The sequence below is a fragment of the Penicillium chermesinum genome (genome assembly GCF_028974085.1).
Source record: "Penicillium chermesinum strain IBT 19713 chromosome Unknown utg000003l:1.0-5111272.0:1.0-5115320.0, whole genome shotgun sequence".
NCBI lineage: Eukaryota > Fungi > Ascomycota > Eurotiomycetes > Eurotiales > Aspergillaceae > Penicillium > Penicillium chermesinum.
In genome coordinates, this window is record NW_026695313.1 from 846,213 (window position 1) to 872,754 (window position 26,542).

At 50.8% G+C, this 26,542-nt stretch overlaps 10 protein-coding genes across 10 annotated transcripts; 3 read left to right on the top strand and 7 right to left on the bottom strand.

Annotated features, from left to right (window-relative positions):
- Window positions 1-1,242: 1,242 nt before the first annotated feature.
- On the bottom strand, window positions 1,243-2,673 carry N7468_003214 (phosphoesterase superfamily protein; the record flags this gene model as incomplete). The annotated part of the gene is made up of 3 exons (XM_058472511.1): window positions 1,243-1,542; window positions 1,592-2,044; window positions 2,113-2,673. The coding sequence occupies 3 exons, from the start codon at window positions 2,671-2,673 to the stop codon at window positions 1,243-1,245; spliced, it is 1,314 nt and encodes a 437-aa protein (XP_058331514.1).
- Window positions 2,674-3,671: 998 nt separating this feature from the next.
- On the bottom strand, window positions 3,672-6,569 carry N7468_003215 (putative DNA mismatch repair protein (Mlh3); the record flags this gene model as incomplete). The annotated part of the gene is made up of 2 exons (XM_058472512.1): window positions 3,672-6,271; window positions 6,326-6,569. The coding sequence occupies 2 exons, from the start codon at window positions 6,567-6,569 to the stop codon at window positions 3,672-3,674; spliced, it is 2,844 nt and encodes a 947-aa protein (XP_058331515.1).
- A 404-nt stretch (window positions 6,570-6,973) lies between these two features.
- N7468_003216 (uncharacterized protein) lies at window positions 6,974-8,303 on the top strand (the record flags this gene model as incomplete). The annotated part of the gene is made up of 2 exons (XM_058472513.1): window positions 6,974-7,007; window positions 7,069-8,303. The coding sequence occupies 2 exons, from the start codon at window positions 6,974-6,976 to the stop codon at window positions 8,301-8,303; spliced, it is 1,269 nt and encodes a 422-aa protein (XP_058331516.1).
- Window positions 8,304-9,887: 1,584 nt separating this feature from the next.
- On the bottom strand, window positions 9,888-10,467 carry N7468_003217 (uncharacterized protein; the record flags this gene model as incomplete). Its single annotated transcript, XM_058472514.1, has 5 exons — window positions 9,888-9,932; window positions 9,990-10,095; window positions 10,145-10,237; window positions 10,290-10,410; window positions 10,458-10,467. The coding sequence occupies 5 exons, from the start codon at window positions 10,465-10,467 to the stop codon at window positions 9,888-9,890; spliced, it is 375 nt and encodes a 124-aa protein (XP_058331517.1).
- A 2,729-nt stretch (window positions 10,468-13,196) lies between these two features.
- On the bottom strand, window positions 13,197-14,615 carry N7468_003218 (uncharacterized protein; the record flags this gene model as incomplete). The annotated part of the gene is made up of 2 exons (XM_058472515.1): window positions 13,197-14,453; window positions 14,505-14,615. The coding sequence occupies 2 exons, from the start codon at window positions 14,613-14,615 to the stop codon at window positions 13,197-13,199; spliced, it is 1,368 nt and encodes a 455-aa protein (XP_058331518.1).
- A 16-nt stretch (window positions 14,616-14,631) lies between these two features.
- Window positions 14,632-15,471, bottom strand: N7468_003219 (uncharacterized protein; the record flags this gene model as incomplete). The annotated part of the gene is made up of 2 exons (XM_058472516.1): window positions 14,632-15,028; window positions 15,254-15,471. The coding sequence occupies 2 exons, from the start codon at window positions 15,469-15,471 to the stop codon at window positions 14,632-14,634; spliced, it is 615 nt and encodes a 204-aa protein (XP_058331519.1).
- Window positions 15,472-18,140: 2,669 nt separating this feature from the next.
- Window positions 18,141-19,242, top strand: N7468_003220 (uncharacterized protein; the record flags this gene model as incomplete). Its single annotated transcript, XM_058472517.1, has 2 exons — window positions 18,141-18,263; window positions 18,349-19,242. 2 exons carry the CDS (start codon window positions 18,141-18,143, stop codon window positions 19,240-19,242), a joined length of 1,017 nt encoding a protein of 338 aa, XP_058331520.1.
- Window positions 19,243-19,444: 202 nt separating this feature from the next.
- On the bottom strand, window positions 19,445-20,966 carry N7468_003221 (FAD-binding oxidoreductase; the record flags this gene model as incomplete). Its single annotated transcript, XM_058472518.1, has 2 exons — window positions 19,445-20,601; window positions 20,663-20,966. The coding sequence occupies 2 exons, from the start codon at window positions 20,964-20,966 to the stop codon at window positions 19,445-19,447; spliced, it is 1,461 nt and encodes a 486-aa protein (XP_058331521.1).
- Window positions 20,967-22,087: 1,121 nt separating this feature from the next.
- Window positions 22,088-23,480, bottom strand: N7468_003222 (putative bZIP transcription factor (MetR); the record flags this gene model as incomplete). The annotated part of the gene is made up of 2 exons (XM_058472519.1): window positions 22,088-22,635; window positions 23,189-23,480. The coding sequence occupies 2 exons, from the start codon at window positions 23,478-23,480 to the stop codon at window positions 22,088-22,090; spliced, it is 840 nt and encodes a 279-aa protein (XP_058331522.1).
- A 1,566-nt stretch (window positions 23,481-25,046) lies between these two features.
- N7468_003223 (CENP-N/CHL4 family protein) lies at window positions 25,047-26,528 on the top strand (the record flags this gene model as incomplete). The annotated part of the gene is made up of 1 exon (XM_058472520.1): window positions 25,047-26,528. One exon carries the CDS (start codon window positions 25,047-25,049, stop codon window positions 26,526-26,528), a length of 1,482 nt encoding a protein of 493 aa, XP_058331523.1.
- Window positions 26,529-26,542: the final 14 nt, after the last annotated feature.

Consider the following 26,542-nt stretch of genomic DNA (forward strand, 5'->3'; position numbering starts at 1 on the left):
AGGACAAGCCTCGCGGCTATTGTACAAGTGCACATTATTGGCTCAAAAAGTGATCTGCAATGCAATCCAGCTTTGATACGAAAGTAATATCTTGAGTAGATTCAAGCTAGTTACAAAGTAGATAATGAATTTTACCGATGGCTGTGAACAAAATGGTGTATTGCGCTTAGGTTGCTTGTGATTCTGACTTTGCTTGGTTTCGCCCACGAAGGCTACTCATCCCGAGCACCACGTAAAGGTGCAAGTCAAGCTCGAGTGTCATACGACCGAGACCTCCCTGGTCTCCGTGGATGACTGTCATGAAAAGAAGGGGTATTAGACTGCGGACTGCTTCGGAATGATCAATTTACCAAGTCTCGCGGCTTAGTTTAGCTAGCACATATAGGAGCTCTTATAGGACCTCTTCTATAGAAGCACCAATAGCTGGACCGAGACAAGCTTGCCTAATTTGTACATAGAATTTAGTATGCACAGATTCAATTTGAAAGAACATCATCCCAAGATATCAATAGCCATGTGAAATTAGGTGTTAAGGCTGTGATCTACCTGGCCTTGCGCTCGGTAGCCTCTGCGGAGGAGCCGCCGGAGCATCCGGTGCTGTCTATGTCACCTCCAAAAGTAGAATAATCCCGCCTTGTGATTGAAGTAGTATCGGAAATTTGTCTATATTTTCAGTACGAGAAGAAATCATCGCTCTCAGCTCATCGCCTCCAACAAGAAAACCTTGGGAACCGCCGCGGGTTACATTCCCCATCGTAACTCTGCCAGATGGGCGCAAACTCCCAACTGGCACAGTGGGCGCTTTGTTGGTGAATATCAGACACTCCTCCAGAGGACTGGGTTACGCCACGAAGCCCTTTCGACGTGTAGTCAAAGAGCTAGCGGAAGAACACATTGTGTGAGTTTAGTTCTCCGTCAAGTTTCTTATTATTGGTGAGTTGTTATCACTGATTTTGTCTGGTATAGGGAGCAAAGGCATAGGTTCTTTACTGGGACCTCAAAAATCGTGGATTCCATACGAATTGACATGAACACATTCCTCGTGCCTTATTTTACCGTCCAGGGCAAGTTGTCATCTAAATACATGTTGTGTCATCATAATCATAAGACCGCCTAAGGGGAATCCTTCTTGCCCTTAAAAGGGAAGGAGAACAAAAAGGAGAAGAAACGAAATAATGGCGAGTATGGGTTCCGCTCCCCCGCCTGCTGTTCTGTGACCCGTATTAGTTAACAGCGGAGCGTTTAAAGAGAAAAAGTCTCCGAGCTGGGAAGAAGACTTGGGGTGTCATTACGAGGAGCAGCGAGGATCAAGTGGTCAAAAGAGGCCGCATCCTGGACACGAGGGTTGAAGGGCTCGAAATCCCAAAGGTAGCCGAGAGTGCGGAGCACAGAGCTAGCGGAGTACGACTGGCTATTGCCCTGGTAATTGGTGCCCTTCTGCTCCACGTATCCTTTGCTCACCCATGGGGAGATGAGGAAGGTGGGAATGCGACCTCCGAGACGGTTGAACTCAAGAGTGTACTCCTCGCCGCTGGGGGATTTCTCGGTATAGGTCAGGTTGTCCGGGCGGGTGGCGAGGGGGGGGAGGAACGTGGTCGTGAAAGCCACCCGTCTCGTCGAAAGTCAAGACAAAGAGGGTCTCGTTCCACTGGGGGCTGGAGCGGATGGAGTCGTAGACCTTCTTGATGAAGGCCTCGCCGTCTGAGACGAGACCGCTATCGTGCATGGAAGTGGTACCAACACCACAGCAGGAGGGGTTGAGGTAAGAGAACTCGGGCAGGGCTCCGTTGGCCGCATCGGTATAGAATTGGTCGATAGGGACAACCTTATCTTGGTTGCCGGTTTCCTTGGTCCATGAGAACCATTGAGCTTCAGGGCCCGTACCACCGGCAGTATCCCAGTAGTTCAACCAGCTGTGGTTGGTCTCACCCAACTGCTGGAAAATCGAGCGCTGGGTAAACGCATATGTACCAAAGGAATCGTCGTTGCTACCGTGCCCGCCCGAGGTACCGGCCACAAGAGCAAAACGATTAGGGTCAGTTGGCTAAAACTTCCGTTAGTAACCCCTTTTGTATCCACGGATCGAAGGTCAAGCCCTTGGGTTGTGCTTACACCTGGGATATCAGAGTGCCAGTGGTTGAAGGTAACATAATTCTGAACTAGCGAAGTCAGAACTGGAACCTGGTCTTCAGTGTAGTAGTTCATGACTTGGATGGCAAGCTCCGTCTTGTTGGTGTTCGAGCCGTAGTTGTGAATTTGCTCGTGGATGAAACCGTTGTTATTGGCAACAAGCTTGCCATCCGCAATCGCCTGGTTATCAGGATTCCAGTCACTGTAGAACTCCATGGTGTTACCAGTAACAGCATGGCTGGGGTCATTGGTGACTGAGTCGTAGTCACGGGCCTCGGTGCAATGTTGGCCTTGAGAAGGATCGTTGACATTGTAAGGATTGCAGAATGGACCATTGTTGATAGGGTTCTCAAGTCCCTTTATAGTCTGCCCGCCCAAAAGATTGTCCACGGAGCGGTTTTCCATACACAGAAGAACTACATTCTTGATCTTGGACCGTAGATTCGACACGGAGGCAGAAGAGTGTGCACTGCGCGAGGTGACGGGAATCGCCGACGCAGCAGAGGCAAAAGCCAAAAGGCCCACGAGAGCGCTAGAATGCATTCTCGGACTCTAAATGCGATCTTCTGCTGAAAGCCAGTGGCAAGAGAATGGGAAGGCAGCACAGGAGTCCTCCTCTCGCCGGATTTGCGGACATCTTTATACACCAACGTGGAGCAGATGCGACAGCCAGAATCGAGGGGACAGGAACCCACGTGTTGCAACCCTGGAGTTAACCCGGCAGTTACTAGTATAATAGCCATTCTTGAGGAGTCATGCGAGGTTGCATGCGGAGAGAAGCCCCTTCTGGATGCACATCATTTTGCTCTTTGCAGAGACCCAAACGAAGATTCCATATGGGATCTCCAATGAGATCAGCCACTGCACCCACGAGTGGTCGGAGCAAATAGACGTGTGGATTGGTGTAGTTGCCAATTTAAGCACTAGTTCCCGGTGGAATTGAGGGGTGGATGTACCGTTACTTTTTTTTGATGGCGCAATTATGGTCATAACTACTAGCAAGGGACAAGATCCCCCTAAACCGAATGAGAAGACTTATAGGCAAAACTGTAGCTCAAGAAAAACGTATATACGACTGATTATCCTATTTTCTCACGACAGTATCTTTGAATCTGGAGGATGTCCATCAACAGGGAAGTAGTCTCGGGTCAAGACTTCAAGCGAAGCAAAGCTTCAGCCAGATGATCCACCGCCGATCCGCTAGACTGAATCCAGTAGTTGATCGACATCACCCCACTATTAAAGCGCTAGAGCAGCTCGTGGGTTTCGACAGCAAATTGATTGGGCAGTTTTGGCTGCTTCCTCATGATATGTGATTGTCCCTCTGACCAAGACGCGGCCTCCGCTACGGGCAGTGTAGACTCCCCCTGAGTCCGCGTCGTGACGAGCCGCGGAGACTGCCGCGGATGACGGAGGGGTTTGCGATGCAAATCCTACAGTATTGGAGACTACAGATAATCCATCTATTAAGTCAACCGCGCTCGAAGTGATCGGCATACCACCAGTTCCCATTTGTGCAAGTGGATTTTTGGACGAATAATCTACTTCCGATAGTGTGCTCGAAACGCTTGCACGAAATTCAGCCCGGACTCGTGTTCATCGCCAAATACACCGCCATCTGTGGTGATCATGGAGGCTTCATGTTCGAGTTGAGGCCGGAGATCCAGAACAGGAATCATGGAAGGGCGTCCGTGAGCACATTGAAAAGGAAACGCACACCGGGCCAGACGCCCAATGAGTAGTTCGCACTCGGTTATGCTTAACGGGTCATTGAACATGATGGCGCCCCGACAAGCACGCGAGTTGAGAAGATCCAGGACACCTTGAGGGCACCCATTCATCTTCTGTATCCAGGGATGAGGAATAGGAGTGGACGCTAGCATGCTGTTCATTATTGATGGATCATGACCATTCAAACTAGCTTGGTCATACGGTTGTGAGTCGTTGTCAGGGCCAAGTTTTGACATTTGCACCCTTTCACCATTCTCCTCACGCGTCCAGATATCGCGACGAAGAATGTCAATCACCAAACTAGGCTCTAGTCGACATCGCTCTGCAATGAGAGCCGGGAGCGAATTTACAGTGATGGTCATATCAGACTCGGTATGTGTGGCTTGATCGTAGCTAAAGCCCCATTTCCGGAGAAAGCTCGAATATTTGGAAAAAAGAGCGGCCTCCGTGATAGAAACATTGAAGACGATAGGGTCAATGTCAACTGCTGCGACTCGCGTGCCTTGATGCAAATCTTCGGCTGATACGAACATTTCGTAGAAGAGTCGTTCGATTCGACAACGTTCATCTGCAGCATGTTGGTCAATCAAAACCAAAACGCCCCCATTGACGTCTTCACCGGATGCCGGATGAAGTTTGGCTAGAATGAACTTCTGATCAACCTGTGAAATTACCGTGGCTGTTTCCAGGCCTTGACGGTGTAATTTGCCCCGGTATTTAGCAAAGTGAGCATGATCATGAGGCTCTCCACGTAGATGGCAGCCATGCGACATGGTGGACTTGTTCAAATAAAAATCTCCAAGATTCATGCTAGGCAGTGGTACCTCCGTTCGAGAGAAAACTGGATTGTTCCATGTTCTGAGTAGGCCTTCCAACCAGGTACTGTCCGTCGACTTGATGTCTTTTGCCCTGTCAAATTTTTGGAAATAAGGCCGGAGAGGATTACTGCAAGACGCGGGATCGACGGTTTGACCAGTTCTTGAGTTGATCAAATGTGACTGCCCAGAATGTGGATTCACCCAAGGGATGAGATCGTCCGATGTTTCGCATGAACCGTTTGCAATGCCGTCATTTTCACTCGGCCTGACGTGCCCGCCTGAAGAAAGTGCTGACTCTCCACCAGAAGGGAGTGGCTGTGAAGTGTCGGCGTGATTTTGCTCATAGTCTAGGGATCTTCTTGGATGCTCAAGTAGCGTGCGATTTCGTCCTCGAGTATAGTTCTCGACGGTGTTTGAGCTGTTGTGCATACGTTCATTAAGATCCTTGGCTGTTTTGACCCGAGACCAATCGTGAAAATGCCGACTTGTGTTCACGGTTGGTCGCTGGAAAGATGGAAGCTTTAAGTGGTCGCTGAAAGCTTCTTCAGTGTTACGCGTAGCCCTCGGCCCTACCAGGGGCAACCTATGATTTCCCCGGTCAGCTAATGAGTGGGTCCTGCTTTGATCTCTCATATGCTTTCTTGCAGCACGCGGCCTTAAGTTTTGCTGCCTCAGAAACTCTGAAATCATTGCCTCCAGAACATCGGTGATACGTTGAACGGATTCCTCCGATTCTGCAGGAGTTTGACCTTCTTCACCAAAGGGCAGAGTGGCTCCCGTTTCCACACGGATATAGAACATAGGCCATTTATTGATAGGACGAACCCAAGTTCTGCCACTAGTTGTACTAGGAGCCTCAGAGGGGCGCAGAGGTTTCGACTGGCCCTCGCTATTGCTGCGAGGCACAGACATGGAGCTTCCAAAGTCAGATAGTGATATCAACCGATTGACCTCGTTGAACAAGACATTTGAGCTACCACGCGAGAGAAGGGGGTCGTTGTCTAGTGAAATGAATTGAAGTCGCTTCGAAGGACTAGGCACAGTAGATATTGCCGCAGAAACTGTGAGATCTGGGACGGTGGCTGATATGACAGACCACGAACCCATGTCCCGGGAACTGATCATTCCTGATTGATAAAGAATGGTCCCAATTCGAGAGAGATCGACCGTAACACTGTCATAGCCAGGGCGCATGACGATTCTTTGACCTCGTTCAACATCCGTTATGACTAGTTTTGAAAGCTGCGAGTTGGCCAGCATCACGGACACGAGTGAGTATTTCAGATTTTCCCACTCTCGGTCCAGCTCCTCTGGTTTTTGCAGTGCGAGGGCACGACTCTTGACACGCACTGGCATATTTCCAAAAAGATCATTCACCGTTACGGATGTGCCATATTCCCCGACCTGGAGACTTTGGTGTGGAGGAGCAGGGGTTAACCGCGCTACCGGTATTGCACGATGAAAGATAACTGAATTGGTTTCCTGATGGTGAGTATGGCGAGACGTTATCGTCAATAGAGACAACGCCGCTAGAGAAGCCAAGAACAATCCCCGGTGGCTATACACGCCGGGAACATTGAATTTCGATGTATCTGTCGGCATTGTTAGATGTATGGCTCACCGACATAGACAGCCATCAGACTCACGATGTGCTTTGGCGAGTCCGCCAGAAGGCTTGAACTCAGCTGGAAGAATGCCGTCCCCATCGTCTTCCACGATGCAGCTCCCACGCTTGAAATCAACAGAGACATGCACAACCCGGGCATTGGCGTCAAGGGAATTTTTGACGAGGTCTATCACGACACCCGTCAGATCCGTGATCGAAGTTGAGGATTTAATCTTCGCCACCACATCTGGAGGAAGGGGTTCAATGGCTGATCTTGACGACATGCCAAGAGATGGAGCCCGGAAGATCGCTGGAGTTGTCTAACAACGGCGGCAATTCATCCATTGGTTGAATCCTGACCAAAGGCAGGAGCATCCCATCATGGTGCTAGTATTAGACTAGGCTGGGACTATGTAAGATAAAAAATCCTTGGCCAAGCTCTATGCAGGTAGTCTTCCAATCGTATTTCTTTCCAAAACAAAAGCGGTCCAAGACCTCATTGAAACATCCATGGATGGGAATTGTGACATCAGATATCAAGGGCGGGGAGCACATGACTTGGGCGGATAAACAGTGGGCCCGCCCTCCTACTGACTGAGCGTCTACCTTACGGTCCAACTGTTGTTACTCCTTGGGAGTCATAGGTGCTTTCTAGGACCTATTATCTCGACCTCGTCACAGTCCGAAGATGGCTACAGCTGAAGGGCCCGCGAGGGCGCACGGTAAGCCCCCCTTACGAAAGTTTTCTTGTGCAAGCATCCCTAACGACCTACTATACAATAGATCGCAACGGTCGCCGCCGTCCATTCTCGAGCTGGATGAAGCGCCTCGCCAGCTTGAAGAGCTCCTCCGAACCCGGGTCCAATCGCTGGTCAAACAGGCGCGGTTCCACCAAGGGCAAAAAGGGCGTACAAGGCAACAACAACCCCTATCCACTGTCTGGGACAATCAGCAGACCCTCGAACCCGAGCGAATCATACGCAGAGAGCGAACGAATTGGCGAAGAGACCCAGTCGCGGAGCGATCCCTCTTTAGTATACTCAGCTTATGAGAATCACACCCCTGCGACCGGCGCGAAATCCAATGCTCCTACCATCTCCACCAATGGCGACACCGCGATTTCCGACGCAGCGTACTCCAAGGCAGGCACCATGGCAACAGCAGGTGGAAGGTTGAGCTCGCACGGAGGAGGAGAAGGGAGCACCTTTTCTTCACCAGCCCCTTCTGTGCGGTCGTTGACCACGACTCTGACGACCGTGCAATCTGCCGCCCCTTCCACGCAGCTATATCCCAACCCAAACAGCCAAACCACACCAGCTCACGGTGGTTCGACACAAAGCTCTGGGAACCAGCAGCAGGTTCAGTTCACACACCAGTTCCCCACCTCGTCCTCCCCCGCGACGGCCGTGCCTCCCCACCTCATACCCCACAGCCACTCCGTCACCTATAGTACGGCCACGGCAAACAACGTCTTGACTGACAATGCCTCGGTCCTTACACTTGCAAGCTCCTCCAAGCGACGCAGACGGAATTCGTTGGATACGAATGCTTCTATTCGTGGCCTGGCACCATCTTCGGTCTTTGGGGGCAGTCGGGAGAGTTTGCCCCTCAGTGTCCTGAGTGGTAACGTGGCCGACAGTGCACAGGGAGCACTCAATCGACCAAGCGTGGGTCTTGCTAGTGCCGAGCGTATCAGTGTTTATTCGGCTTCGGGGGTGATCCCAGTGACCAACAACGCCGGCGAGCGGGGCAGTTTCTACACCAAACAGAGCCAAGCCGCGGGCGATGGGGCTAGTATACGTAGCGGCGCACCCTCGCATGGGCGGAATGACAGCACGGCAGCAAGTATTACTGGAATTAGCAGTCCACTAGCCATGGCATCAGGCCGCATCAGCCGCCGAAGCTCTGGATGGGGTGAAATAACTGGCGATGAAGACGAGGAGAACAAGGCTACGGAAATGGCCGACGACAAACCGAACAAGGCCGAGGCCAGCCACGAAGAAATCAAGACCGATTGATCTTGATGCTAAACTTGATAGGTCAAGATGGACGAAACCGTCTTGGGAAGATATCGATTAGGATTATTATACAGGCGTCGAGGATTGACATTTGCATCTTTCTTCAGGGTCGGTACAACGCAAGGTGGTTACTCACCTTCTCTAATGAACTTACGCATGACAATTTGATGGAGGATCGTTGCGGGCTGCTATTATGAGGTGTTTCTGCGATTTTGCGATTCTGGACTCTGATTCTCTGGCGTTATCAGTGGATGATGACTGTGATACCACATGCGGTATTGGGGCTCTTTATGTTGCTATTCATTGACTCAATTGCTTTTTTTTGGAATTTTCAGACTGCTTGATACATAAAAGCCGACCGTAATTACTACTTGAGGTACAGCCATTATGAATGTCTTTGGAATTACTCGATCAATCTTGCCCTTCGTTTCCCTTATTGAGTAGCCCGACGTGGGAGAACCACTGACATGTCATCCTGATATACAAACCGTGAGTTTCCGTAAATTCATTCGCAGTTGGGAATCCTCGAGTTGGACTTGAGAGGTCAACTTGAGCCCACAAAAGCACATGAACTGGTTTCTTCCAAACGTCACTCCCATCGAAAGGAGTATACATGGCGACCAACTCCTTGATCTCCAGTATGACCGAAATTTCGGGCCATGCACACCCAGCAGTCTGCTCCAAACACAAAGCCAAACTGTATCCTTCATCCTTCGCTGTCGCCATTCAATATTCTCCTCTCCCATGTCTTTATGCCGTAGCCAGCGATCGGGATTAAAGCTGTCTACCCCCGTCAGCAAAGAACACCAGAGTCCACGTGGACCGCATAAGGATTAATGCCTACTTTTGTACCTGCTGACAGGTGCCGACCATCTGGAACTAGAAGCTCAAAGATTATCGCGGCCCCTAGGTGATACGCATGCACTCGATCGAAGTCCGCTTGGTCATCATTTGCCTTCCTTCCAGGTTCCTATTTGGACACCCTTCCTCGAATATCCCCAAGCTTAACGGGAAAAGAGAGTTTTCTCATGGTAAAATACCCACCAAATACCAGGGAAACAAAAAACAAAAAGGCCTATGCTAGCTCCGAGTTCCAGTGTAAAAGTCTTACCCATATTCGACCTGTAAGAATGTCTGACAGCTACAACCAGGCTACACTGGGCACTTTCAGGCGCACCACCGTCTCTAAGAGCGAATGATGCCACCCACCTGAGAACGAATTCTCGGTAAAATATGTTAGCGGGGCTTCAAATGGGTCTGCAGCTTAAAATAAGAGACTTTATGAATCTCAAAAAGCCATTTATCAACGTCATGGGCCAATGGGCCAATGGGCCAACCGGCATATGGTTTGAGAATACAGTGGGCTCTCATATCGAGCGTATTTGGCCCGTGCCACTTCCACCTACGTAGATATCAAGTTCTGGAATTACTTTCAGGAGCTCAGGTTGTCTGAACCCCAGGCAAATATAACGATGGAGGAATCCAGATCATATAGTCTCGAGAAGTGAAAAACAAAAGCTTAAGTTATTTCACCTCCATTTGCAGTCCCCCATCCTGTCGCAGAAATGCTTGAATTTCGTGAGATCAGAAGCCCGCACAAACATTAGCAGTACCACATGCCGTCGGACACTGATAGCATAAGTCAGGTCAGATCGGAAGATAGACAGAGTATTGTGAAGTACTTACACAAATATCCGCCCCCGATGGATTAGAGGCAGGGGGGGCAAGTGTTAGCGGCCAGGCAACAACCAAGAAGTGGCCCACCCGTAATGCACGATGTTCCAGCTGGGCACTGTCGCATGGTTAGTAGGGGATCTTAGATAAACAGGACTGAGACTAACGCAAATTCCTGCTGGAGCGCAGAAGGGTGTAGCTGCCGGGCAGCTGACGCAGACTCCATTGACACAGCCTTCGCCGCCAGGCGCCGGAAGGCACTAAATCCCAATTAGCAGATGATATAAAATGAGTAGTATATCCTCCACATACCACTGTGCCGCAGTGTCCACAGTTATCAGTGCTGGTTGCCAAGTCTGTACAGACTCCGCCGCAACAAGCAGGTGAAGTACCAGTGCAAGGAGGTGAGTTACAAGCCCCACAGTGTGTGAGGCTGGAGCTCAGGTCAGCACATGTTCCATTGCAGCAAGCAGGGGCTACACCAGAGCATGGAGTCGCGAGACACGAGCCACAGTGGCTCACATCGGAGCTGAGATCAGTGCAATTTCCGCTGCAACACGCCGGTGTGGTACCCGTACATGCGGGCTGCGTGCAAGATCCACAGTGAGTAATATTTGAGGCCAAGTCCACACATGTTCCATTGCAACATGCCGGCGTCACGCCTAGACATGGCGTCGCCGTGCACGACCCACAGTGGAGGGTATCAGAGCTAAGATCCGTACAGACACCAGTGCAACAAGCAGGCTGCGTCCCAGTACAGGGAGCAGCACTACAGGATCCGCAGTGGGTAGGACTTGTCAGCAGATCTGCACATGTACCATTGCAGCATGCTGGGAGATCGCCTGTACAAGGAGTCGCATTGCAAGATCCGCATTTAGTCAGACTAGTCGCTAAATCTGTACAAGTACCATTGCAACAAGCAGGCTCCGTTCCAACGCATGGCAGCGCAAGACATGCGCCGCAATGATTCACATTCGATGTAAGGTCAGTACAGTTTCCTGAGCAACATGTTGCTGCCGTTGGAGGGCACTATCATAGTTAGATGAGGATTTTTCTGAAGTATTAGTACCGAGTTCGAAATTCACTTACAGCCGTAGCACATGACCCACAGTGCGCATTGCTTGAGCTCAGGTCAGCGCAAGTGCCAGAGCAGCAAGCGGGTTCAACACCGCCCCATGGCATGGCTAGACAAGCTCCACAGTGATTGACATCGCTGGAGAGATCAGCACATCCGCCTAAACAGCAAGCCGGCTGTACTCCAGTGCACTGCGGAAGTACTGATTAGATCAAAATCCTGCAGCCGGATAAGACCAAACTCACTGTCGTGTTGCATGCACCACAGTGGCTAGCGTTTGTCGCTATATTGGTACACGAGCCACTGCAGCATGCGGAATCGATTCCAAGACACGGGGTCCCCGTACAACTACCACAGTGAAGAGGGTCGGCGTTCAAGTCTGCACAGATGCCTGCACAGCAAGCTGGATTAACACCGGTACACTATCACATTCATGGATATTAGCGATATACATGAGTCACTGAAGTTGGCACAGGCCTCACGTTTGTGCCGCAGGATCCGCAGTTGGTGACGGAAACGGCTAAATCAGCACACTGGCCAGAACAACAGGCAGGAAGCAGTCCAGTACACTGTATTCGATTAGCTTTTGACGTCTGGGCCGGTAAGGTATGAGAAGCCAATCACATTTGGAGCGTTGCAAGATCCACAATTGTTTGTAGTGTTGACGCAAAAGAAATTGCAGCACGTTTCACCTGTTGGGCACTAAATCGAGATCAAGCGTCAATAAACTTCCAGGGCGCAGTATGGAAATCCGGGTACCTGACAGGTTTCCATGGAAGGAATGGTGCGCATATTTGATCAGAGCCATGGCTTGCGATGTCGCTGACCCGAACAGTCGCTGCAGTTGCGGGTGTCGCATTCAAAGGTTTTGCTTCTACGAATAGAATGCTCGAAATTAAACTTGCTGGGAGAGATCAGCTACCCCAAATCGTCGAAACTAAACTGCCCAGTCCGTTGTACTCACCAATAGCGCAAGGGAGAAGCATTCGCCTGCTAATCATGTTGAGGGGAGTCATTTAAAGAATGATGCAAGCAATGTTCCCTATGGTGCGATGCTCCAGATGATTAGCTCTGATAGGATATGAGCAAAAAGTCTCGGTACAAAAACAGGACTTGCAGACCTTACGATTGTATATAGTGAGCACCTTCTCCACATGATAGTCTCAGGATAAGGCAGTGAAGATCAAACTAGGTCCTTCAGTTGCTGGGTCACATTCCCGCAAGCTTCCCAATTTCTGATGGAGGGTCTCAAAACTTTGGTCACCAGGGCCATTGGATAGTTTGCGATGCGCTTTAGACACCTCCACGATGCAGTGTTACGCGAGTTGGGGCCTGTTTACACACCGTGTGCTGCTTCACGAACTGTAGGTTTCAAAGGCTAACGCCTTGTAGCTCTGTTGCACGAAGATCGGAGTGCAGCTGGTTGAACGGTTGCACAAAAGAAGGAAAGGAAAGGGCCTCTAGTAAGAACCGTTCCATGCAATGGTCGAGACAGTGTTTTGTCATCCATCTGCTAGTGCTCCAGCAACGGCTTCTGCGCGGAAAAGAGAAATACAAAGATCAACTTGAGAAACTTGTCTATTGGAAGCAATGGGTTTAGTATCAGGGGATAGAGATGGCCACCCTGTTGCAGGGGTGGCACTATACTACCCTCTCTTAGACTTGGACATGAAATCGATGGCACTATAACAGGGCTTCAGTATTGTGTCACCTCCATGCTCACCAGACATCATCGAGTTCCCTCCGACATGCGTGGATTCGGAGTTGTCGCTGATATATACCAGAACTTCAAGTTTGGATGTTGTACTAACCATGTTCTACTTTTTATATCCGATAGTTCATTTGTGGTATACTGTGCACAAGCTGAAGTCGAAAGTTGAAATTTTCCTAAAGGAGATCTCGAAAAGCTGCCCTGACAACATAGTAAATTTGGAACTCCTTGAGACTCTGTACTCCCCGTACCATACTTAAACCACGTAAATTGTAAGCTCTTTGCGAGTCTGTATTCCCCGTACTATGACTTGAACTGCGTAAATTGTAAGCTCCTTGAGAGTCTGTATTTCCCGTACTATGACTTTTTCCACGTAAATTGTAAGCTCCTTCAGAGTCTGTATCCCCGTACCATACTTGAACCACGTACTTTCTTAAGAGGCCCATGGAACCTCGATGTTCAGCTTCTCCGCTACCCGTATCGCCGAGGCAATGCACCCTTCCAGCATCACCATCCCATCCCAACACCACCCTCCCACGAGCCAAACGTTTCCATCGCCATTTTGCCATTGCTTGGAATCGCCATCGGGACCAGTTGGCTTTGACTCGAAGATGTCCAGCGTCACTTGCCGACTAGTCGGAGTGCGTAGAACTCGAGTGAATGTCGTGGAGGAGATAACCTTCTCAGAGTCAATAGGCACAATAGGTGAGGTAGAAATAAGTACCGAGGATGGGTGTTGGTGGGTTGATTCCGTTGTGGAAGCATTTGAGATGATGTGGATTGGATGTGTGGAGGAACGGTCGTTATCTGCGTGGAGGCGAGCACTGATTACCTGACTGCATGCTGGGAGGCGGGCGAAGTCACGATGAACGATTGAATGAACCGGGGTCGTAGGCACAGCGGCCAATATCTTACGCAGAGGAGGAAAGATTGCGCGGAGCACATCGGGAGTCACTGCCAGAACAACATGGTCAAAAAACAATGACTTGACCTCCTCCCTGGAGCCATCTTTCCAGGTGACTTTGACTTTGGAGCCGACATTCTCCACTGCGGTCACTGCGGCGGAATACCTCACTTTCTGACCCTTGGAAAGCTTAGCTTGAACTTTATTCACACCGCCGAGGACAGTATAGTGTGGCTTCCGAAAAGTCTTGGTCTGATAACCGATCACATCGATGGCGGGGAAGTCCAGAAGCTGATTGTGTGAACAGGTCGTAACACAGGACATGAGGGGAAGAAAGTAGTTCTTGATGTAGTGCCCGGGTATGTGGATGCGCTTTGCATAGTCGCGGAATGACTCGGATAGGCCAGTGTCACTTGTCGTTCGAGGCGCGACAAAGAAGCAACACGCGACAAAATAGTAATAGCATACCGCAAGATACACGACTCGCATCAGCCATTCGATCCACGAACATCCCTTAGGCCGCAGGGGTGGTAGCTGGTGATTATTAGAAGAGTGAATAAAATGCGGATGAATCTCCGTCGATCCAGGGTCAGAAATCCTGGACATTGTGTAGATAAAGCGTGGCGATGCATACTGCACGCCAAAAAAGTCGTACATCCGTTTCAGATTCGCGTAGAAACCATCGGCAAAGACTCTCATGGGCAAATCAATACGATGCTGCTTCTGGTCATTATCTGGGCCTGATGAGACTGTCAGGGATGCCGAGTCAAGAGACAGCTGGGCTTGCTAAGGTTTATGTTAGAGTTGGAATGTGACACAGAGACGGGGATCGCATACCTTCTCGAACACTTCCACATCGAATCGGGGGTCAGTTCGCAAGATGTAGGAAGTAATAAGCCCGGCCATCCCCGTGCCAATAATGGCCACCTTCTGAGGCTTCTCCGACATTTTCGAGCCGCACCTGTTAACCGGACTTACCTGCGACGCGCTTTTCTTGTATTCGATGGGTTGGGAGATGGACCCGCCGGAAGGGCGTGGAGATCGGTTTGTCAGCCTTTTTCTTCACCAGGACGCGTTGAGCATCGTCTGATCCAGCTGGGTGGACCCTTGTATCCTCGGTTAAAAAGGAAACAAAGTTACGGTGGCCCATAGTGCACATATATAAGTCTGCCACATCCGCCTTCTTTACCGCCTCTACAATGAGCTTGGGGTCTGTTTGTACGCCCCAGCATTCATTCGGCGCCTCTAGTGAATGCTCTGGAGTACGGGAAGATACAAATACCAGCCCGCAGTAGCGGCACGCCTGGAGCTGGCCCATTATGCTGCCATTCACTGCCACAAAGCTTCGACCAATCCCCGAGCTCGTTTTACTAAAACGAGTAGGTGAGATGCGCCGATCGAAGAGATACGACGCGGGTCGCGTCCGGGACTACACTGCATCAGGTGATAGGGGCGTGGCTGTGTGGTAACTGGAACACCTGGCTGCGGACTAGGAGCCCACGGAATTAGAAGCCTAGCGGTTTGCCAAAAACGCAGCAGCAATAGGATCTGGGCGAGTTCTTTTGAGATCTATTTGTGGATCTTACCTATTCGCGCATAGGATAAAGACGTAGAATCCTAGCGGATACAGAGACTTGGGATCGACGCGAGGAGTTCTACAGGGTCCGAGCTCTGGACCCGAAGGATCTCTAAACGCGCGGGGAAGTCGGCTGCGCAACTCGTGAAGCGTATACAGTAAGAATGGAGCTCCTGTCCGATTGGAATACGCTCCAAAGATGACGTATGATGGCGCCTTTCCATTCATGAGTGCAGGGGGCTCTGGTCTTTTGTACGGTCTGGCCTATGGGGATCCGACAATGAGTCACTGGACCCTGAGCGGGCCGTACAACCGTACAACGTGGCTTATGCACTCCCAACAAGCTTATACTGACGATGATCCGAATCAACGGGTATCTCCAGCAAGCGGTTAGGTCTGCCTTGGCAGATTAGGATCGCCTTGGCAGAATCGAATGACGCAATAACAAATGCGTTTCGAATGAGTAGGTGAGATGTAGGGGATGCTCCCCCGGGCTTCGTTGGACAATGTTTCTGCCGGCAGGAATATTACCTGACTTTTGGCGCGTATCGTCCGCCATAACCTCCAGGCACCATGTGATCCTCAGGGCTCGTCGATGAACGGGTCTCAGCCAATCACAGCCACCCGATTGCCACCTGCAACTGCGGTAGGGTCATGATCTTACTTAGAAGTTTGGAATACGTGGCAAATTTAATCATGAGATTCGAGACTCGCGGGTTGGCCATACAGAAGGCCTTTGTTAAGATTAAGCTGAATGGTTCCTTGGCTCAGTGGGATGCCACGTGAGAACGGACCAAGGTCCACAAACGGCTATGGTCATGGCTCACGATTCATGGAGCAACCAGGATAATTCTTATCATATTGCTATGCATTTCTGGTAAATGAAAAGGGCCTTCTTGTCAATTGAAAAATGCATTTAGTTCACAAAAACAAAGAAAGGGCTTGGAAACAACGGCATTCCAAGAGGCCCCATTTGCGTTACACCCCTCCTGCCCCTCCTCAGGCCCAAATTGATATATCCATTTTGTTGATCTGAATTGACGATACCATAAGCTCTTCTCATAATTCCTTCCCGCTTGATGATGTGGGGTTCACCTAAGTCTCTGCAAAAGATGTATGATTTCTCGCCAACACTGCAAAGAAGTGTAGTAGCACCCGTATCATCTGTGAACTGCACTCTATCAATTCTTCGCTCCCAAGGAGAGAGTGTTAATTTAGAATGTGTCGTGCTTTCCGATCTTGTCGCATGGGTTGGGTGATTATTGAATATATACACATATCCTCTTTTGCCCCTAGACCAGTTCTATGTAAGTACTGATCATAAACCACGGGGAAGTTTGCTTTGTTGATTGCAACAGGCCCATACAGCAGCTTCCGCCCAAGGGTAATTTCTCGGGTGATTCCAGCATTCCAGCTTGCCGGTCCAGTAGGACTGGTGGATCGCTTTAGTAGTAGCAAGCGGGTGATCGTCAACATCACAGCTTTCCTTCTTAGTGTGTTTCCAAATGCCTTTGAGGCCAAGGAGCCGCTGCGTCATCTCCCAGCTGAGGACTGATGCCGCTTTCATGTCTTCTGGTCCTCATTTTGAAGATCTGGGGCAGATCCCTGCCTGAATCGCTCACACCACCGCTCAATATTTGCGTCTATGCCCCTCGCGCAAGAAAGTCAAGGATCTATGTGTGAAACAGTGTACTCTACGATATCTCGATACGAAACATATAAAGAACCGAGACCAAAACCAATAGCATCCAAGTCTCACCTTTGAGAGATGCCTTTGCCATCCGTAGTAGGCTCTGCTTCGATTATCTCCTGTGAATAATAGGCAGCGACCCTCGAGAAGATACACTGATTAGTCCAATTTGTACATTGGCACTGGCAGCTGTCTCCTTTTGCTACCTCTCACTGGAAATATTATGCACCGCAGGGTGAAGTGAAGTGGTTGAAAGAGAAGCTTTTGTTAGAATGACGCGATGGTGATATACTAGTACATTGTGTACAGACTTCAACCAGCTGTCTGATCTACGACTACTAGTATTTCTAGCTTAATTTAATATGAACATTGTGGGTCGTCCTCTTAGAAGGCTTTTTATGTATTCTCGGCTTTACTAAACGGGTGGGGGGGGGGGGAGCCAGAAGAACCAGTACTTGAGAAGATGGGATGAATTCCAGTCCTAAATTAAAACTATTCAAATGCCAATTTTAGATTGGAGACCAGGAGGCGTCAATAAAGCTCCTTGAGAAGATCAAAAACAGCAACACGCCCGGTCGGTCACTTAACCTCATTGGTATCATTTCTCCAGGAACTAGCTAGCTGCAGACCCAGAAATAGACCGCTCTTTCGAGCGAGTCACATTTCAATGGACATTCGTACCGCATATACTCCTTGAGGCATAGACTCGGAACTGTGCATCACCACCTTTCCATCGCGGCATTTGTCTTTCTCCAAAACTGCCATTAGCAACGGACACTTCAAATCCAGAAAGGCATAATTCTACCCGACCGAAAAACGCGGATTTTGGATCTCCAGACCAACGTCCCCGTGCAGTGCTCTTTGTTATATTTTCCCGTTTTCAGGGCGTTTGGCCAGACATTTGAATATGGGCGGCTTGGCGAATCAGACGATGTCTCACGATAACTGATAAGCCCCGGAGGACGGAGTACATAGCGCTTTGATTCCTTAACATTATACCACCATCAGGCCCATGGGAAGTTAGAACGGACTAATCAAACCTCTAGCCCGGCACACATATTTCCAGGGACCACAATTCCGCGATAGGCGAACTTGGTATTGACCTTCGCTGACACGGTGGCAGCGACCTCCCCTTGTCATTGCAACCCAAAAACACCGGCCTTCAAGCCTACTGGAACCTGTCACCGCACAAAAGGTCCTACCAAGGATGCTTTCCTTCCTTCGTTGGCTTTTCAAATATTCGCGCCCTGAGATGTACGGGTTAGACCATGCTGTTCTTAACATTCAGCTCCCACCCCAGACTATGTGGATGAACATGGGTTATTGGGAGGTAAGACCTCGACTTCCCCCCTTCTCCATCAACCCGTGTACACTTCGAAAAAAAAAAAGGCTTTTCTCGCTAACTCTTGAAGTAGTCGACTTCCGACTTCCCAGAGGCCTGTCGCTCCTTACTAGAGCAGGTGATCACCTCGGGTCTCTTGTCTGTCACGGAAAGGAGTGGACCAGTGAGGGTCGTCGACGTGGGCTGCGGCTGCGGCGACCAAGCCCTGTATCTAACCGATCTCCGGCGCAATCCACCAGGAGACGAAGCATCAGCCTCTGGATTTGAGGCGGTCCCGTCCAACCAGACCGCCCAGCCCCGAACTCAGGAGCCGCGTCTTCTGGATACCTATGTCGGAATCACCCTCGAACCGGGCCAAGCAGCGCTCGCGCAGCGCCGCCTCCAGGACAAACATGGCGACCTCCTCAATTCTCTCAATGGCCCATCTGCGCGGGTCTTCTGCGGCGACGCGGCTGATCCCACGCAGTGGTCGGCGGAATTGCAGAATTTCATCGCCCCGCTGGTCGACACCGCGCAGAGCGGCAATGCGGAGACGTGGCTCCTTGCGCTCGATACGCTGTATCATTTCCGTCCGTCGCGTCTGCCCATTCTGAAGTATGCACATGATACTCTCCATGCCTCGGTCATGGCGTTCGATCTCATTCTAGCCGATAACGTCTCGTGGCGCGAGCGCGTCCTCCTGCAGTTATTCTGCTGGCTGACCGGGGCGCCGTTTGGGAACTTGATCTCGCAGGAGAAATACCTGCGCATGCTGATGGCGGCAGGGTATGACCCGTCCCGGATCGAGATGAGAGACCTCACTCGACACGTTTTCAGTGGTCTGTCGGCTTACCTTGATCGGCGGGTGCAGGAAGCGGCTCCGTTCGGGCTGAAGATGGGTAAGTTCAGTGCTGCCAGAATGGTCTTTGATTGGTGGGCGAGGAGTGGTATACTAAGGGGGGTGGTGGTCGTGGCGAGACGATCGTGATGTGAAGGCTTGCATGAAACCTTATCTTACTGAGGGCATTTTAGTCCTTTACAAAACTAACATAGCGAGGAGTTAAGGACATTTACATTGCAAGACTGTCATATTTCGTGCATTCATATCAGCAGTTGATATTATATCAAGATAAGTACCATTTGATCATGATGTCGCCTGAGAATCTTTACGGTATTGCTGTGGCTACCAATTATGCCGCTTGGGGGCTTTGAGGGTTTCGAAAGACATTGTCGGGGTCGACCTCGCGCTTGATTTTCTCCAGGCGAGGTAGATTCGATCCCCAGTACGCCTCCGCTCCATTGTCCAGTCGAGGATCTACGTAGCCGGGATAAGCAGCGTAAGGGACATCAGTCGGGGTAACGAGCTTGTTGACTTTGTCCAAGAAGTCGACTTGAGTCTGGGAAACAGAGCCCAGAAGATTGACCGTATACGACTGCAGCCAGATGATAACATCCCGATGAGCGTATGCAGTTGCGGTGGATGGCACTGAGCTGGTGTAGCCACCCTCGAAATCAAAGACAATAAACCAGATCGGTGTTCCCTTGTCAGCAGAGTCGACGAACTCAAACATCTTGTCAATCGTCTCATTGCTCATCAGGTTCTGAGGAGTCCAGGAGCTAGATTTGGCGTAGAAGTGAGCAGGCACGCCACCAAACAGCTCCATGGCCGCATCCTCAGCCCAATTGGCGACAAGGCCAAGCCAATCTTTGAAAACAATAGCGCTGCTGTTGGTTCCGGGGAATTGGCTGCCGATACCCAGTGCCTTGTACTCTTCCTCCGTGCCAAAGAAAGTGCCACTGATAATGAGAGTGTCTTCGAGCAAAGTGAGAGTGGACGCCAACTTCCATGTTAAGTCCGGGTTGGTCATATAGGCCTGCCACTGCTTGAAAAGGCTTGCCCGCTGTTCAGTGGTGCCGACCTTGAGAGTGTACTCATACTTCACAGCAGTGCCGGGCTCTGGCTCAGTCCGAACCTTGAATTCCGTGACGATGCCAAAGCCCGAGGCGGCGCCCTTCACAGCCCAGAAAATATCCTGATTCTCCTTTTCAGATGCCCGTACAATACTCGAGTTCGCGAGGACAACCTCCACCTCCAAGATATGGTCGAGCGCAGAGCCGAACTGGCGAGAAGTCGGGCCCAACCCGCCAATCGTAAAGTGGCCGCCAGAGCCGATCTGCGGGGAGGTTCCGTGCGACATTGCGCGACCTCCTGCATCGTGGAGGCGCTGTGTTACATCTCTAAGTAGAGTTCCACTGCCGATTGTAGCCTCCCAGTTTGTGCTATCCATTGAGAATTGCTGTAGGTTCTTCAGATCGACGACGACAGCTCCGTCAACACCACCCAAGCCTACCAGATTATTTTGATGAGTAGGGTATTCTATTAGAAATGGGTAAAGGGTATAACAAACCATAATTGCCATAGCTGTGACCACCGCTTTTAGGCTGGACCGGGTATCCGTTGTCGGCAGCGCATTTGACAACGGCTGCAACTTGTTGCGAGGAAGCTGGGAAGGTAACAGCAGCGGGCGTCAGCGGGATGTCGAGGTTATATGCCTGCACGTCGGAAGCCTGGTAGAGCAAATCACCAGGGAAAGCGACCTTGCCGCTATCAGTCAACGCATACTTTAAACACGACTTTAAAGTGTCATGGCTGCTGGCCACAGCTGCAGACGCTGCGCCGAGAGTGAGCAAAGCCGTGCGAATGGCTGACATGGCTGCGGTTATGAATTTCACGGCCGCACGCTGGAATGAACAACGTAAGAAACCGAGCTGGGGGGGGTTTATGCGCCAATTATTAGGCTGGCAAAGGGACCAGAATGCCATTATGTACGTACCGAGGGCTCCGAATCAACGCAGTGGGTCCAGGGACATATGCCCTGTAAATGGGTCCTTCGCATCGAAGCGATCCTCCCTGACCCAATCAGATAGGTCAAGATCGAGTACCTTAGGTGGCTGTGGATGCATCAGTGACCCCAAATCCCTCACTGTGGAGAGCTGAGAGGAGCATCTCGATGATCTCACTGGTCTCCTCGGAACAAGAACTGACCCCCATGTCCAGCGAAGCGTCGAATGTCCGACCCAATCCACCGGATATTGGCTCGCGTAATGAGCAACATACCGAGTAGGAAAGTGATAAGCATTTCGAGCCGACTCTTTGGGCAGAACAGAAGCTAAATGCAGCAGCTGACCGCAAGGTAGAGATCCAGGCTTTACTGATGCTGCCGATCCCCACTGCTGCCGATCCCCACTGCTGCCACTGCCACTGCGAGACAAATACGCTGCGTAATTCGAGACCTGATGGACTCGTCGCGTTCTCAAGAAAGAGAAGGGGGTAAAAAAAGAAAACAACTGAAGATATGACGCCAGTGGAATACCGAGACCTCCAAGAATAAGCATGTTTCCTATAATAAGATTCAGAGATCTCGATCTGTGTGGCATTCCAGGGGTACTTCCGGCCGAACCTCGGGAAGATCCCGGCTGGATGGGTGGAGTAGCGGACAAGAAGACCCTTCTGCATGCATGTCGCATGTCTACCAAGGAATGAGAACAAAGAATGGTATAACTTGAAGGACTTTATTCAAACTGCGCTGTAAGAATACTGGTTTCCATCCGTAGGCCTGTGATATGCAGCCATATAAACAAATACCAAAAAGCGCTAAAACAAATATAAACAAGAATAGAATGGGACCTGGAATCATAGCAGGAAACCATCTCCAGCAGCAGGAATGAATAGGAGCAGCGCAAATTAGACCGCAAATGATTCGTGCTTTTTCTGCCTTTTTTGTTTTTGTTTTTTTTTTGTTTTTTTTTGTTTTTTTTTTTTACTTGAGCACCTAAGCCGAGGTGCCTACGCCGCGCTTCGATTCGGAAAGACTTGAAGTCTCACCACGAGATGCGAGGAAGTTCTTGAACATCTCAGAGATAGCCTTCTCCGATTCTTCGTTTTGCTCTTCGTTGCCGTTCTTCTCCATGATAAGGCCACGGAGCCAGTGGTTCTCGAGCTCCAATTGAGAGACACGGGCCTCGAGAACACCGTTCTTGTCGTTGGTCTCTTTGAGGCTCTTCTCTAGGGCGGCCTCACGCATCTTCTTCTTGACACGGAAACGAGCGCTGGCGGCAGTGTTGCGTCGGCGCTTATCTTCTTCGGCAGCGCTACGGGCGGCGTCCTCGGCACTGGCCTGAGCAGATTTCTGGGTGTTCTTGCGCTTAGGAGCAGCCACAGCAGGGATGACTGGAGCAGCAGAGGTTGGAGCCACAGTCTGGGCAGCGGTCATGGGTGGAGCGGGAGGGACTGCCGAGAACGGAGCATTTTGCATCTGCACTGGCGAAGAGGCCACGGCATTCAGATCGGTATTGAAGTCAGTGATGTTATCCAGGTTACCTGAGTATATACATTAGTCTGATGATCGCCTGTGAATGCGCATGATGATCGTGTTCTATAGCTCCGACCAGGTCTCCTCAACTGGTCTCCAATAGAGAAGGTATGGCATTGTGCATCACGTGAATGGCGTGATAGCGGAGCACGGTTGCAAAGCCTCAAATGACCTAGTCGCGAGGTACGAGCCGGGGAAGTGAAGCGTGAAAACCTTGCATTAGCGCCGCAAGCCAGATTACCTGGAGGACACCCTTAGAAGGCTTCGCTAAGGTTTCGCTCTTCGGTAGGCAACCCCGACCTCGATCGATGCAAATCCCACGTAAAAAAGACGTGATTCAGCCAAGACTTCACACGCAAATGCACACAGTCAGAACATAAAGCACGTAGCCAATGGAAAACGACCAGCGCCATGCAAGTAAATGTGCCCTGCGATGCAGTTGTTCCATGGGATGATCTTTATGGTGTGCTTCAGGGGAATCGTATGTATCTCGGATACCCCTCTTTCGACAAAACCGACGAAGCCAATAGAGACACGATCATCAATAGTAGTTTCACTCACCATTAAGGAAATCCAAAAACTTCATGTCATTTTGAGGCGGAATTTGGTCAGGCAACTCAGTAGAGGGAGGCTTCTCTTCCGCCGTATCGAATGAAGGCAGGCTCAGGTCGCCAAAGTTATCGAAGTCGAAGAATTCGGCATTAGTGAAGATAGCCAACTCCTGGTCAACATTGAAGGAGTTCTGTTGGTTCTGCTGCTGCTGCAAGGCCTGGTCATATGGCGATGGGATTTGGTTCAAATCATCGAGATATTGAGCGAAATTTGGAGCCCGCCGCCCATTGTAACCGGCCATTGTGGAATAACGTCAACCCACGGTTGACTATCGCTTACCCTCAGATCACAGATCGACTTGTCGAGTGTGGGCGAGGGTTTCGCGGATGGATTCGTGGTCGTGACTCGACGTTTTTTGTGGGGGGTCGCGCCGAATGCGGCTCCGGGATAGCGGCGAGACGTGCGGTTTTTTGCGTGTGCGTATGTGATACTCGACGTTTGGCGATCGAGTCGACGGTCGTGGGGTGATTAAGAACGATGGAGGAGGGGAGGCGGAGGAGGCGGAGGAGGCGGAGGAAGCGGGCAGGTGGAATTTTCCCTTTGAGTCTTGAGGCCGAAAGTGGTGGGGGGCGAATCCGTGGATTGGATGCCTGTGAGGGGGAGATGATTAATCCGTAACGAATCTCCCGAGTCGCGATCGACTTCTACCCTACCACCGCCTTAAATTGACTGGAATGCACAGATCTTACTGGCTTGACGAAGTGACCTACTACATAGTCCTCTACGATCTTTCTGAAATTGTGCATATTTGCGTCTTGAAGCCTTATACAAGTTGGCCATCCGTACTATCCGCGGGTTTTGGTTTTGATTCATTCCCGTGGCCGAAGATCGGACCGGCCAATTTGGAACGTCCCCACTCCATGGGAAAACTGGCCCGATGGGGTAATAAGATGAGCGCACTTATCGTACGTTGAGCCGTTTGGAAGTCGCATTCTACTGAGCTTGCGCTGTTGCATTCGGTCTCCAAATCACGTCCGTGTAGTACGAAAAGACGATATCACAGCCTGCATTCTCAGCGACAAACGCGGCTTTGATGAATTCGTGCTTACAGATCAAACGAACTTTGGCATTTGGCTCCTGCATTTCTGATTGGCTCGTCTATCAAGGCCTCGAGGGCCCACTTTCTCGGCTCAACAGCAAACGACCAAAAATCAGAATGAGGTCACATACTGGTCACCTACTGGTCACCTTCCGGTCATCCTAGTTCTCCCGCGATTCCCCCCATCTTCCATTAACAATTCAGGGAAATTTAACCTTGAAGGGGCTTGTGAGGCCCAGCACAGGCCTCCCGGATGTCCAAATTGCACGTTTACTGTGCCCAACCTCGTCCATCTCGGCTAGTCTGCACTAGTTTCCCGACATGGAATAGCTGAAGACTCTTAGAGCTTTACATTCAAGGGAAATTGTTCTATAATTGTCCCTACTAAGCAAGACGTTTACAAGGCATATATGGATAGACCAGATCCGACAAAAACGCTATTTCCGATCGGCCAGGTTGGATTGACGAGCTATGAATTGAAATGCTCATGTATTAAAATCGCACCATCCTAATGGCTGCCCATATATTATCTGTCATAGGTCAGAACGATTCTGCATACTGCGTGCAACCTGGGAGAAGAGGTGTTGGAACGTGAACTGGAATCTCGAATCTCCACGTGCCTAACTTTATTGTTGTCATCACGTGATGTTTCCAATTCAAGATCGGACGCGTGTAGATGGGACAAAGCAGAGCGTCAACCATGCAATTCTCTGGTGTACAGCTACAAACAGACCTTTGAACTGACACGACTCCCGATATTCATCGGCCATGGCACGTCCAAGGACGGTTCGCGCGCCAACTTCAGCCAGCCTCCCAAACAACCTCCGAATTCCCTCCACCTCTCCGTCTTTGAGCAAGACTCTGGGCAAGCTATCGCGCCAATCGCTGCTAGACCTGGCATTAACATGGCTGGATGATCAGAATTCTGCTTCATTTGTCCCTTTTTTGAAAGGTGACGAGCGGGGGAGCCGCGATGATGATGATGACGAAGCTCTCCCATACCCCGCCGCAGAGACCGTCGAAGAAGTTCGCCAGATATATGAGGACCTGCAGGAGCGCAAAGGTGGGAAACGTGAAGTCCTGGAGAGAATACTCGAAGGTGACTGGCGCCACGGACTCACGTTGCGCCAGCTTGCAATGGTAGATCTTCGCTACATGGATGACCATCCTTCTAGCTTGCGATGGACAGCACTGGAGCTGAGTCGCATCGATCCTCGGCGAAAGGAATCGGCTTCGAAGAATGGTTCCGAAGACTGGTCTGCCAATCTCCCGCGCATTCAAGCAGCGAGCTTCGTTAAGGCTCTACAGCAAGAGGTCGCCTCCCTGGTCAAGGCACACTACCACCTCGCCCGCTCGTCCACACTCCCTCTGACTTTTCTCCGAATATTCGTCGTCGATTCGCCATACCAACCACCCCAACAATCACCAGAAATATTCGCAGACTCGGCTCGCATTATCTACGTCGCATTCCCCGACAGTTGCCCTTTCATATACACCTCCGTTGCAGCATCGACAGGCGCCAAACCTGCTGCTCCGCCATCCACGTCCATCGCAACAGACTCCCGTAGTCTGCAGCGTCTAGTTCGCGACGCGATCCCCAAGGCACTTTCACGCCCACATGAGCGATACACACTCAAGGCCACCGCTCTAGCCGCGAAGAACCTCCCAACTCTCCTCGCCCTCCGTGGCCCCGGCCGCTCCACAGCAGCGAATGGCAGTTTCAGCATCTTCGCAGACGCTGCCCTCGAAGGAAGCCCGTTAGATCCTCGTCCCGCAGACACTGTATCCGCAGAGGACCATATCCTTGGTGGGCAGAGAAGGCCTCTCGGCACAGAAGACAAGGAGAATGGCGATCCCGAAAATTCGGCCTCACAGAAAGTCTGCAAGCGCCCTTCTTCCCGCCGGGATACTGATACTGTACCTCTAACTCCGGACTCGAAGAAGCGACGGCTTGCAGTTGAGTCGCGCTTTGGAACGGCAGGCTCTTCGCTCAATCCCGCGCCTCTTGACCGCCTTGACGTCCGGTTTCTGGATGCCCTGGATAGCGGGCTCGAGGATGAGGAAGAGCAGCCCAGTTCTACTCACCCTGTGGTCTCACTTTCGTTCACTGGGTCTGATGTTATAGGTGGCATCCGCCAACTTGCAGAGCTGGGAGTTGTCGACCCTCACCGGATGCCTTCGTGGCTGACTGGCGAGGAGGCTGTTAGTATGGCTACAGTGAAGTCAGGACAACGGGTTAAGATGTCCTGACTCGAATGGATTTC